Genomic DNA, 14,386 nt, shown 5'->3' on the forward strand with positions numbered 1-14,386 from the left:
AACTATGTGAAGACTCTCTAACATTTAAGATTTTCAGATCTTGGTATTTTATTCAAACAGCAAGCAAAACATAATGAAATCAAATTCTAAGAATAACAAACATCATGTGAAGAAGCAAAAACTTAGGATCAACCGAAACTAACCGATAGTTGTTGAAGAAGAAAGGTGGGATGCCAACCGGGGCATCCCCAAGCTTAGATGCTTGATACTTCTTGAAATATTATCTTGGGATGCCTTGGGCATCCCCAAGCTTGAGCTTTTGTATCTCCTTAATTCCTCTCATATCACGGTCTCCCTAAATGTCAAAATCTTCATCCACACAAAACTCAACAAGGACTCGTGAGATAAGTTAGTATAAACCATTGCAAAAACCTTATAATACTCTACTGTAGCAAATCACTAAAATTATTATTAAACATTGCATACTAAATGCCTCTGCATATTTAATATTCATATCCTCAAATAGAATCATTAAAGAATCAAACATACGCAAACAATGCAAACATAACAGCAATCTGCCTAAACAGGACAGTCTGTAAAGAATGCAGCAACATCCATACTTACTTAGCTCCAAAAATTATTAAAGGAAATTCCCACTGTAGTAAATTTATCAGAGCTTAATATGCAAAAGGTTTCAACATTTTATCACATTCTTAATTTTCTAGGGAATTATTGCAACAGCGGTAAACTTTCTGTTTTCAAACAGCAACATGTGGACTTCTAAAATTGGCATATTAAAGGCTATCAATGCCACTTTTATTGAAATGAAAGATGCCAAACATTGTTATAGATAAAAGCAAGCAAATCTTAACAAAATAAATTGACGCTCCAAGCAAAACACATATCATGTGGTGAATAAAAATATAGCTCCAAGTAAAGTTGCCGATGAATGAAGACGAAAGAGGGGATGCATTCCGGGGCATCCCCAAGCTTAGGCTCTTGGCTATCCTTGAATATTACCTTGGGGTGCCTTGGGCATCCCCAAGCTTAGGCTCTTGCCACTCCTTATTCCATAGTCCATCGAATCCTTACCCAAAACTTGAAAACTTCACAACACAAAACTTAACAGAAAACTCGTAAGCTCCGTTAGTATAAGAAAATAAATCACCATCATAAGGTACTGTAATGAACTCATTCTAAATTCATATTGGTGTAATATCTACTGTATTCCAACTTCTCTATGGTTTATAAACTATTTTACTAGCTATAGATTCATCAAAATAAGTAAACAACACATGAAAAACAGAATCTGTCAAAACCAGAACAGTCTGTAGTAATCTGGATCAAACGTATACTTCGGGAACTCATAAAATTCTCAAATAAATTGATTGACCTGAGGAATTTATCTATTAATCATCTTAAAAACGAATTAACTAAATATCACATTCCAAATAAAAATGGCAGCAATTCTCGTGAGCGCTAAAGTTTCTGTTTTTTACAGCAAGATCAACAAGGCTTTCCCCAAGTCTTCCCAAAGGTTCTACTTGGCACAAACACTAATTAAAAGCATAAAACCACATCTAAACAGAGTCTAGATGAATTATTTATTACTAAACAGGAACAAAAAGCAAGGAACAAAAATAAAGTTGGGTTGCCTCCCAACAAGCGCTATCGTTTAACGCCCCTAGCTAGGCATGATGATTTCAATGATGCTCACATATAAGATAAGAATTAAAACATAAAGAGAGCACCATGAAGAATATGACTAGCACATTTAAGTCTAACATACTTCCTATGCATAGGGATTTTGTAAGCAAACAACTTGTGGGAACAAGAATCAACTTGCATAGGAAGGTAAAACAAGCATAACTTCAAAATTTTAAGCACATAGAGGGGAAACTTGATATTATTGCAATTCCTACAAGCATATGTTCCTCCCTCATAATAATTTTCAGTAGCATCATGAATGAATTCAACAATATAACCAGCACCTAAAACATTATTTTCATGATCTACAAGCATATAAATTTTATTACTCTCCACATAAGCAAAATTCTTCTCATGAATAATAGTGGGAGCAAACTCAACAAAATAACTATCATGTGATTGAAAATTAAGATCAAGATGACAAGTTTCATGGTTATCATTATTTTTTAAAGCATACGTGTCATCACAATAATCATCATAGATAGGAGGCATACTTTCATCATAATAAATTTGCTCATCAAAACTTGTGGGATAAAAAATATCATCTTCATCAAACATAGCTTCCCCAAGCTTGTGGCTTTGCATATATTTAGCATCATGGATATTCAAGGAATTCATACTAACAACATTGCAATCATGCTCATCATTCAAATATTTAGTGCCAAACATTTTATAGATTTCTTCTTCTAGCACTTGAGCACAATTATCCTTTCCATCGTACTCACGAAAGATATTAAAAAGATGAAGCATATGAGACAAACTCAATTCCATTATTTTTTTGTAAATTTATAAACTTAACTAGTGATAAAACAAGAAACTAAAAGACTCGATTGCAAGATCTGAACATATACCTTCAAGCACTCACCTCCCCGGCAACGGCGCCAGAAAAGAGCTTGATGTCTACTACACAACCTTCTTCTTGTAGACGTTGTTAGGCCTCCGAGTGCAGAGGTTTGTAGGACAATAGCAAATTTCCCTCAAGTGGATGACCTAAGATTTATCAATCCGTAGGAGGCGTTGGATGAAGATGGTCTCTCTCAAGCAACCCTGCAACCAAATAACAAAGAGTCTCTTGTGTCCCCAACACACCCAATACAATGGTAAATTGTATAGGTGCACTAGTTCGGCGAAGAGATGGTGATACAAGTGGTATATGGATGGTAGATCATAGTTTTTGTAATCTGAAAATATAAAAACAGCAAGGTAACTAATGGTAAAAGTGAGCGTAAACGGTATTGCAATGCGTTGAAACAAGGCCTAGGGTTCATACTTTCGCTAGTGCAAGTTCCCTCAACAATAATAACATAATTGGATCATATAACTATCCCTCAACATGCAACAAAGAGTCACTCCAAAGTCACTAATAGCGGAGAACAAACGAAGAGATTATGGTAGGGTATGAAACCACCTCAAAGTTATTCTTTCCAATCAATCCGTTGGGCTATTCCTATAAGTGTCACAAACAGCCCTAGAGTTTGTACTAGAATAACACCTTAAGACACAAATCAACCAAAACCCTAATGTCACCTAGATACTCCAATGTCACCTCAAGTATTCGTGGTTATGATTATACGATATGCATCACACAGTCTCATATTCATCTATTCAACCAACACAAAGGACCTCAAAGAGTGCCCCAAAGTTCTACCGGAGAATCACGACGAAAATGTGGGCCAACCCCTATGCATAGGTTCATGGGCGGAACCCGCAAGTTGATCACCAAAACATACATCAAGTGAATCACGTGATATCCCCCATTGTCACCACAGATACGCACGGCAAGACATACATCAAGTGTTCTCAAATCTTTAAAGACTCAATCCGATAAGATAACTTCAAAGGGGAAACTCAATCCATTACAAGAGAGTAGAGGGGGGAAGAAACATCATAGGATCCAAATATAATAGCAAAGCTCGTGATACATCAAGATCGTATCATCTCAAGAACACGAGAGAGAGAGAGAGAGATATATCAAACACATAGCTACTGGTACATACCCTCAGCCCCGAGGGAAAACTACTCCCTCCTCGTCATGGAGAGCACCGGGATGATGAAGATGGCCACCGGAGAGGGGTTTCCCCCTCCGCAGGGTGCCAGAACGGGTCTAGATTGGTTTTCGGTGGCTACGGAGGCTTCTGGCGGCGGAACTCCCGATCTATTGTGCTCTCGGATGTTTTTAGGTTATATGGAGATATATAGGCAGAAGAAGTATGTCAGGGGGCCACGAGGGGCCCATGAGGGTGGAGGGCGCGCCCCCCTACCTCGTGGCCTCCTCGAAGGTCCCCTGACATGCACTCCAAGTCTTCTGGGCTTCTTCTGATCCAAAAATAAGTTCCGTGAAGTTTCAGGTCAATTGGACTCCGTTTGATTTTCCTTTTCTGCGATACTCTAAAACAAGGTAAAACAGAAACTGGCACTGGGCTCTAGGTTAATAGGTTAGTCCCAAAAATGATATAAAAGTGTATAATAAAGCCCATAAACATCCAAAACAGTAGATAATATAGCATGGAGCAATAAAAAATTATAGATACGTTGGAGACGTATCACTTGGCCATGCTGGCAAGCGACAGGTTTATTCTTCGCAATGGCTCACCTTTTATAGATGTGACCGTGCTATATCCTTGGCATCGGAGTTGCATTTCGTCTTCGCCTACCCCCAACAACTTTCCCCTTTGCTCTGATGTCGGAGGATGGCGGCAAATTTGGCTATGTGGTGTGCTTCATGCTTCGAGCGGGTCGTGCCCTGTGTTGTCTCCAAGTGGGCTTGTAACCAGCTCCTTGCCTAGCTCTCGGGTGAGCTCCTCTTCTTACCGACCGTGTGGTGTCCTTCGAGCTAGGACGAGTGGGTAGGGTCCCTCTTCGGATTAGAGAAGGAAGGAGTTGTGTCCCCTCTTCTCGTGGCTATCGGCTGATCATGGATGCCGCTTTTGTTTAGTCTTTTTAAGTCCTCGAGTGTAGTGGGCATGCACATTTGCAATATGTTCTTTCTCTTTGTTTCCTTTAGCATGTTGTGTATGTTGCGATGTAAGCTTCTCTATCAGCCCCATGTATCTTTCAGCCGACTACTTCTTTGTGGCCTTGTATAATCCATGGCTGGTTGATGGCTTTGTTAATTCAAAGCCGGGCGGTTCTTGTATCTGTTTTTTTAATGTTGCAGGACCTCAACTAAAAGCACATGCGAAACCACAGATAAATATACATGGTACGTTGTATTTGCAAAAGTCAAAGTCAATTTGAGATATACAACTTTACAATACTAATTTACAACTCAAGTATTATAATAAACAAAAGTTACAGCGAGTTCAAACAAGAATTATACACCATATATTTATCACAAATGGAAAGAACAATAACCTATTAATCAGATATACTAGTTAAGCATTCACACTAAAGGCTTGTGCTCCCTGGGCAACCTTGATGAAGACATCTTCCAAGGTGGTGTCAGCGAGCCCCCAAGCGTGTATGCTAAAACGGCATTTTGCACTCTCAACTTCATGGAAGACGCTTGCTATCTTCACCTCCTGCTTTGGCAGCTCAAATTTCTGTGTTCCAGATATGTGATATATCCTGTTTGCATTTGGCGATAAACGGTGAACCAGTTGTTCAACCTCCTGCTCATGTTCCGGAGATGTTGTGATTGTGAGCACATAGGTACCCCCATATCTTGCTTTTAGCTGAGAACATTGGAGCGAAAAAAATGGTAAATGTTCAATAAAGTAGGACTGTACAAAAAATGTACTTATGTGTGCCATACAAGTGAATAAGTAATTTACCTCTTTCGGATTTCCAATGCATTGGAAACCACCATCAACAAAAATACTGAGTCTATCACATAGTACCTCTGCCTCTTCCATTGAATGTGCTGTCAAAAACATACATGATAATTCACAATGTATCTATGGAAGCAATCAAGAGAAGATTAGGGAAGTAGAATACTTGTAAGAATGATGGCACGGTTTTTCTTCGCTTCCTTCACAACACTCCACAGGCTATTTCTTGATGCTGGATCTAGTCCAGTGCTCGGCTCATCCATGAAGACAACCTAAAATTATGTGTATGCAAATAGCAGTTGAAGGTTCCATAATATTTTCTACATCAAAACATAACAGCAATCAGGTCAGTACCTTGGGATCTCCAATTAAGGAGATTGCGACACTAAGCCTCCGTTTCATGCCCCCACTGTACTTCCCCACTTGCTTATGACCGACACCACCACGGAATAGGTTAACACTCTTCAGAGAATCATCAGTTGCCTGACAGCCCAAAATATTTTACGTTTCAAATACTGATCCATTCATGCATATTATGATCTGAACTGTTGCCAAATGGCAGAAACAGTGCACATATAACACTGTGTTTCACAATCAGGTAAACAATAATAGATACTGGTGCAAACATACAAAAAATGCAGAACTATACCTTCAGCAATTCAGCGCCTTTAAGATTTTTTAGTCTTCCATAAAACAACAGATGCTCTTTTCCCGTCAATGTTTCCCAAAGTAAGCTATATTTCAAAAAGCATTAGCATTCGGGCAGCATAGTGTGCAGGACATCTATACAACAAAAAAAACATCAGATTAATTTAAGATAAAGGCCCTACTCATGTTGTGGGCAGACACCCATATTTGTGTATATTTCGTTCATATCAGTACGTATATCCATTCCATGGACATAAGCAGTGCCAGACGTAGGTGGAACGAGCCCAATCATCTGTGGAGGAAAAATTGAAAATATATCCGCAAGGAATGAACATGTTGGTTAACTTTGTCGAAAAATGAAATGTACTATATTTCTTGCCACCATACCATACTAATGAAGGATGTTTTCCCAGCCCCATTTGGGCCAAGCATCCCAAAACATTGGCCTTTCGGGAGGGCAAGAGACAACCCACGAACTGCAAGCTTGTCAGGATTTCCATCCCTTCCATGGTAAACCTTCTTTAGGTTATCACATATAATAGCATAATTTGCATTGGGTTCCAGCAGAAGCTGCTCAACGGCCTCTCTCTGAACATAATAACAAATGGATTGTCAATAAACACATATGCTGCCAGGGTCTTCTTCTATAAAGAATGAATAGGTATCTTTCAGAGATACGCAAGGGAGTATATAACTTACTTCCTGAGTCGCGTCGGGGTTCTCCATTTCAACTATTACTTTAGATCCTATCCGACCAAAGCTATACATCCGTAATGATGCAGCTCGCTTCTTAAAGCATTTCAACAAGATTAACAACCTTTTTCGGAGTCCACCACCCAGTAATGAGACTTGATCCAAATAAAATGCCAATGGGAGAAGTATTGCCCATTCAACAACCATGATAATCAATACAGTACGCATTCCATTGACAGGGTCACTCAAACTAGTCCACGTCATACCATCGGTTCCCATTGCAGTTCCAATGAATGCATATTGACCAAGCTCGTATAACCCTCTGTAAAGTGAAAATCCAGGGATAATCTCCATCACCACTATCCAACCCTCTTTAATTATGTGGAACAATAAAACTTGTCAAGCATTTGATCTAAAATTAGTTATTTGTAAAACATACATAAATGAGAAAGTAACTTACTCGGGAAACTATTATCCTGGATAAAAAAGCGCAGAAGAAATGCCCCTAGTAAACCAGAACCAAATACATAGATGTAACCAACCACTGCAGCACCGTAATTTCAAATCAGTTACATATGTATTATAAGCACAACTTACTCACTTTCGATATAACAAATCTTAGTGACGGACCTGTGGCTATTTTGACAGAAGAAAAGAACGATGCTGCGAAAAATGCGAGAGCAATCTGCAGATTTATGTAGATGAAGTAGAAAACAATCTGAAGGCTGTAATTATTTGTTGTAAAGAAACCCAGACCTGTACAGAATAAAACCATTTCAAGGAGAGTCAATTATGTAAAACACATGCAATTTCTTGATGATTTTCAAAATAATTACCTATCAAGGAGCCAAAAGTGACAAATAGTATCATATAGAGAGCTGATAGAGCAAAGAAGTAAGTATAAGTTATCATCCAGTAAGGACCGGCCTTCAAACCATGCATCTTCATCATAATTTTCAGCTTTTGTTGCTTCTCATACACGAGATATGTTAGTATAACCTGAAAAAAGTATTGTACCAACTCATTCACTTTATCCATTTTTGTGAACTTTCTTGCAAAAGGTTGTGCCTCATACTCACTGGAAACAGTAGCTCAATGATCCATGTGAAGAATAGCGCACCAAGAAGAGAAGACAGGTCAAGTTTAAGTTCTGATCCTACTTTAGGCATATCTTTAACATATTCAAGCAGCATTTCTGCTCCACTTCCTCTGAGAAACTTGATGTATGCGTTGGACACCTATATGAAAAACAGCACACCTCAAAATAATAGCTGAAATACAAATGAAGTTCACTTAACATGAAGTCACCCAGTAATTAAGAGGGCATACCATGTTAACCAAGCGTGGTACTCGTAATAATGCCATTTCAAAAACTCCGGTATTGTTGTTATATGTAGAGTTGAACCAAATACTAATATCAAGACTATCTGTATTTGTACTCAGGAAGTCGTAACCTGTGAAGAAGAACAAGTTATACACCGAATAAAAAGAAATCAATTCAAACCCTTCACTGAACTAGATCAGTGGATACCTGCAGCAAACTCATTCGCCTTCCCTCCTCCACTTTCTCTTTGTTGCCTATAACCCTTAAATAGTTCGTCATTGATAACTGATGCGCTTTCACGCCATAACGATAAACCTTGAATGCAGTCTACATCTAGAGATCCAAAAGAACATTGGGAATGGAAATATTAGTAGGTCATTAGGTATACAAGGGGCAGAACGTATGAAAAAACAGAGTCTCCTATGCATATTCTCGGAATGCAAAAGCACAAAAAGAAAACTTCGATAGCTAAATATGGAAGTGTCCAGGATTTCAGTAACAAAAGAAAAAATTCCTGCTAACATATATTAACGTATATCCTCTTGTCTCGAAGAAATAGTTCAAATTCCAGTCCCATCTAAATACTTGATGAGACCGGATCAGCTGATCTGTTCCTTCTTTCCTAATATTAACATAAGACAGTCAAATAAAAAAGCTGAAGATGAAGCACACACTGACATTACCACTGTAGAAGGTCCAATATTATGAATGTGGTCAAGCATGCTATTGTTAAGACAATTAAAGCTTACAAAGATGAATTAGTAATCGAAGTAGTAATTCTCCTCAAATGCTCATGGTTTTCTCCTTGCTTCATCATAACCAACACGCGACGCAATACATCGTCAATGCAATGAGGATTTCAACAAATGAAAAATGCTACTTACTGAGTTTAAGGGGTTTCGGCCCAGCATCGACTGAAACTGTTTGCGAGAAATTGGACCTACACCGAGGTTGAACAATATACAGAGTATTCCCTGGAGTAAACGCTGGCTCTAAAAACTGTCTAAACGACGCCGGCACTTCAGAGCCCTGAGACAAACAGATCCAACAAAAAAAACTCCGTACATTAACAACTGCATAATCAGCTAGTTGCGCAAATAGGTTTTAAAGAAACTTACAGGAACAATCTTGGAGAGTGTATGTAGATAGTCAGTGAAATTCAAAGGCGAAGTCAGAGCAGGGAACAGTTGACCCGAAAGACCTGTCAATGGAGGCATGGAGCACCAACATTCAGATGCACAAACATGTCATCTCCTATACCTAGCTAATGTACCATGATATAGAGAGCATACATACTTTGGGCGAGCGAGCGGTTGCTTCCGGTGACGAGGAACGCGGCGGGGCAAGAGCGGGTGTCCCGGCAAGCCGGGCTAGGCAAACCGTCGAGCGGCTGGGAGGCGGTCCCGACGGCCCTGGACTCGGGCGGGGGCAGCTGGAGCACGGCCGGCCACCGCGGCGGGCTGGGGACCGGGCAGGTGGCGACCTGGTCCTGCGTGGAGTACTGGACGCCGCACTCGGTCCTCCGGCAGCTCCCGTCGGCGGCCGTGTCGACGCACGCGCAGCCGCAGCGGTACTCCGGCTTGCCGATCTCGCGGTTGATGACGCCCTGCATCACCAGCAGCAGCACGCAGAGTAGGGTCGGGAAGACGGTGATGCAGACGTTCGTCTTCACGTTCCGCTTCTGTAAGAGCAGCGGCAATCAAGACGGCAGATCAAATGTCGCTCTTGTTCTTCTTGCCATGGAAAGGGAGCGCGTTCATTCATGGAGTGGACGCACAGCCGCATCGACGACAGCAAGCAGAGCAAGAAACAGAGCAAGAAGAAGCAGACGGCGAAGAGAAGAATCTCGTGGACGGACGGACGGACGGACCTGGAAGCAGAGGTTCTTGCGGAGGAGGGCGTTGGCCTGCGTGGCGAAGCCGGCGGGGCCCCTCGAGCCGTCCATTGCTGGAATGCTGGATTCGGAGGAGAAGACAAAGCTCAGCTGCTCTTGGTCGTCCTCTTCGACCTTGGGTTCCGCCTCCCTCCCGCCAACTCTGCTCCACCATGTGTGGTTGTAGGAGCTAAAGTCGTCGGCTATTGTTTGACTTGCCAAGTTGCTCACAACCCACGTGGGCGCCATGTATACGGATGGGGACCAATTCAGCTAACAGTGATACGAGAAGCTGATCATCCAATCGTAGCCGTAAATATTCACAGACATTTTAAACTGGATTTAACAAAAATAAAAAATTGATGCAAAATTGCGCGAATTTCATTCAAACCTGGATAATTTTTACGCAAAATCAGATGATTTTCATCTAAAGTGGAGCACATGCATTACTTTTTTTGACATATTTCAACTAAACACTTTGTGAACGAGTAGTGGCCTCCGTGGGACCCATGAGCTAGCGGCCTCCCATGTTTTACTTTTCCTTGGTATTGGCGCCGTCCGTGGACGTGTCGGCTTTGTTGTCATGGCGACGAGGCACGGCAGCCGCGGAGGTGGCGACGATGCCCTTGCCGTCGTAAAATTACTCCGCCTTGTCGATCTCGGCATAGAGGGCACCTGCAGGACATGGTGCCACCATCACTCGCGGCGGATATCGCAAGCGGCGTGGTAGGACACAAGCAGCGCCTCCTGCTCGTCCACATCCACATCCGCCACGATGCCTGTGCCAGCAAGTTGCTCATCCACGCGTCAGTGCTTGTTGAGAAGGCGGAGGTTGTACCTCCGGTTGGGCTGCACATGTCGGAATGCAGCCTCCCACTCTTCAGACACTTTGTCGGTATGTGTGTCCACGCTTCGCCCATGGTCATGCCATCATGGGCCGGTGGTTCCGACTCGTCGTCGGCCGCGTCTTTCATTGGCTCGTCTGCACCACTCGCCTCCGGAGATCTCGTCCGTCTGCCCGCCTGCGGGTCAGCAGCAATGCCAGCGATCTCCTTCTTCTGTTCGTCCGAGATGCTCTCCCATGGGACTTCGAAACTCGAGGCCATGACGGGTGTGGTGCCGAGAGGAGATAGGGAGTGAAGGAGGTTGGATGCGGCTATTCCCGGGCCTGGTATTTAAATAGCGGGGGGATGCCAGGCCAAGCGGCAGGGTGGTTAATTGTGGTCGGCAGACGAACAGACGGGTGGTGTTCGCATGCAGGCGCCAGAGTAGGTTCCTCATCAACCGCATATGTTTAATGGACGGAGGTAGACGGACGGGTGTCGTTTGAATGCGGAGAGAAGGCGCGTGCACCAAGAGGCGGCGCAGGCGGCGCTCTGGGCCGACACGCCGCTTCTACCAGCTCCAGTGGAGGCCGTGCTCGCTCTGGGCTGACATGAATGCGGCGCTGACCGCTTCGGACGGGAAAGGTTGTGGGTGGGGGAGAGGGCTTTCGGTGAGCTAGGGTTGTCGGACGTGTGCATGTCAAATGTCCGGACGCCAGCAATGCCCCCTCCCTTCCCTGGTTCGCTTCTGGTTTGCAAAAAAAAGAGACGTCCAGACTGACCAATGGACGGATACACGACCGCATTAGATGATAAAATACGTCTGTATTATACGGTTCGGATGACAAATGGGGCGGTTTGAGGGTGCGCGGTTGAGATTCCCTTACAGTGCAAACTACCCTGATTCAAGCCTAAGGCGAAGAAGGACGGTATTGTGGTACTCTATCGTAAGACGTTTTAGAGACTCGTGCAGTACCTTTCAAGCGTCTATTGGCAAACAAGAGAGAGAAAGCTGATGCATTGGCACGACGACAAGCAGCGTAAAGGTTGATACTCGTGTCTTTTCCACTTTTTATTTTTTAAATCCATGCTTTTGTAACTTTCTCTACATCAGCTCCTAGCTGTTTTTCGTCCAAGAAAAGAATCAAAATTTGCTTCACGTGATGGGAAGATCGATATTCCTTGAACTAAGAATTGAGCAATTTAATTACAAAGCTTTGACTATATCTTATGTCAAGTATAGCTAAGATCGTTCATGTGGAAGTTGCTTGGCTATCGTAGAGTTGACCGTAACAAGGAGTAGCTGACTGACGGCCATGATACGTTATGATGGGTTTACACAAATCGCAAGTCGTGCATGCAGGCGGTTCTGAGTCAGCACCACGATACGCGCATCAAGGAAGATCATGTCCACGTGCATACGGGGCTGGCTCAAAGACCATAGTAGTAGTTTAAGTTTCTGATGGAAGGAGAGAGTAGGATACACTATGACATTGAAAAATTGTCCCAAACTGAGTTTAAAAAACTAACTGAATGCAGAAAAATAAATCGGCGAGGTATTCTGATATTCGGAGCCTGCCACTAAATATCATGAATTGTGGTTGTGTCACTAATAAATGTAAAGAAATTTGCCACAAACCCCACACCATCTCCGTGAGTTGTCGTCAGGTCAGGACTAGTTTCCATCGCTTAAGCACAGGGGGCATAAGGTAGAGATGGTAGGTCCTATTGTTATTATTCCATCCACAACAATGAGACCCTGCAGCGACAATAAGGGGATGTTGGTGTTGGTAGCACCTGACACACCTGCACCGGTGGACACCATGAGCTCGCGCAGCCAGCAGACAGCGATTGGAGAATATAATACGAAAACCAATATTCGATGAAAACCGGTGAAAACCATAAAAAAAAGATATTTTGAAGTTTTCAAAAAATCTAAAAGAAAATACGGGATATGAAGAGAATGGTGTTTGATTGCCACGCAAAATTTCAAGTTGAAACACATTACAAGATGTGAGCTACGAAAAAGGACAAAATGAGCCTTGAATAGTGTTGAAGAATAATGTCGCTATTCAGTGATGAATTTGTCTTTTTCATAGCTCACATCTCTTAATGTGTTTCAACTTAAATTTTTGCATGACAATAAGACATCACCCTCTTAACATCTCATTTTTTTAAAGATTTTTTCGAAACTTTAAAATATGGTCTCCATGAAATTTTTATTGAATATGTGTTTCCGTATGATATTCTCCCGACAGCGATTAGGGCGGTGGCATCGAAGAGGGACAAACACTCAAGCAAGAGGGACCCAGTGTTGGCCCACAAGTGGGCTAGGAGGAGGTGTGGCTCCGTGCACCGCTCCATAGAGGTAGGAGGCTGGAAGTGGGGCAACTCCAAGACTATGGTGAGCTTTTGAGAAAATCACCAAGTGTTACTATTAAAAATAATTTGGCTTTCCATACAATGTAAACAACTACTACATCACTGCCTTGTCTTACCCTTGAGCATGTATTTGCACCATTTCATTAAACCGTATTGTAGCTTTGTGAGTGCATTCAATATATCAAGCATGAGTGTAAGATTCAACAGGCATGTATACAAATATAAAAGTAGTTGTTCCATCTAGGAATATGCTAAACATGCTTAAGATAAATGTAATTGTTCCATCTAGGAATATGCTAATCATGGGATCGTGCAAAACCATGCTAACCAGAAACAAGATCAATGTTGCCTTCCACAAATGGATACTCCCTAAAGATGTTGTGTATTTTCATGCACCAATCATCACTTGGCATGTCCTGATCTGGCAGCCTTACAGTCATTCTTTTAAGCATTGGCGAGCATCTAAATACCACTTTCAAGAAATCAAACTCATGATCCTTCCCTTTAAAGCCTTCGATTTTCACCTCTTTAAGATTCAACGAGACAGTTTGGGTTCTCCAGCCCTTTGGGTCATCACAAGAACAATTCGGTGGGCATGCTTCTTTCACCTAAAACAAATATGAATCACATCAATGTATTATATATAGATGCTCCGCGTAGAAGTTTGTTGAACACGTAGTGTATATATACATATGCACAACGATAAATTACCTCTGATCTCGGTAGGAGAATCTTAAGCTTCCGTACATCTCTAAGGTGGTACATTCCAAGCAGACGCAACACGAATGCTCCAAACACATGCCCTCTTGTTGTGAGATGTAGGTTCAAAGTAGAGAAGTGGGTGACCAAATGATTATCTATCTCTGCCCCAAAGCGGAAATCTTTTTCTTCAAACCTAAATGAACCCTGCCAAGATGGTGCTCCTAACCTCGCCGCCGCCATGCAGCATGGACCGTGTCGTAAACTGCTTAAGCATGGCTGCATCTAAACGGCCATCCCGGTCCCTCCATGCTTTTATGCGCTTCACGAGGAGCTTCCGCATCGACGTCGATTGGACGGTGAAGTCGTCCACCGTGAGCACGTGCAGGTGCGGGCAGCAGGGGATCAAGGCGGGGAGATCAAGGTTGCAGCCGGAGAGGGCCAGTCTCTCCAGCAACGGGAGCTCCGCGGAGTCGGCTAAGCGGAGGTCCAGCAACCGCCCATGCAGTTTGATCGAGGTGGCGCG

At 42.6% G+C, this 14,386-nt stretch overlaps 1 protein-coding gene across 1 annotated transcript; it reads right to left on the bottom strand.

The window, feature by feature from the left end:
- Positions 1-4,843: 4,843 nt before the first annotated feature.
- Positions 4,844-10,116, bottom strand: LOC123108468 (ABC transporter A family member 7). Its single transcript, XM_044530250.1, has 18 exons — positions 9,953-10,116; positions 9,379-9,763; positions 9,201-9,283; positions 8,967-9,111; positions 8,290-8,415; positions 8,088-8,212; positions 7,838-7,996; positions 7,595-7,757; positions 7,389-7,514; positions 7,219-7,302; positions 6,765-7,129; positions 6,453-6,653; positions 6,248-6,357; positions 6,067-6,151; positions 5,772-5,900; positions 5,584-5,689; positions 5,421-5,509; positions 4,844-5,321 (listed from the first exon to the last, which is right to left on the bottom strand). The coding sequence occupies exons 1-18, from the start codon at positions 10,025-10,027 to the stop codon at positions 5,022-5,024; spliced, it is 2,856 nt and encodes a 951-aa protein (XP_044386185.1). The 5' UTR covers positions 10,028-10,116; the 3' UTR covers positions 4,844-5,021.
- Positions 10,117-14,386: the final 4,270 nt, after the last annotated feature.

The sequence above is a fragment of the Triticum aestivum genome, chromosome 5A, assembly GCF_018294505.1.
Source record: "Triticum aestivum cultivar Chinese Spring chromosome 5A, IWGSC CS RefSeq v2.1, whole genome shotgun sequence".
Taxonomy (NCBI): Eukaryota; Viridiplantae; Streptophyta; class Magnoliopsida; order Poales; family Poaceae; genus Triticum; species Triticum aestivum.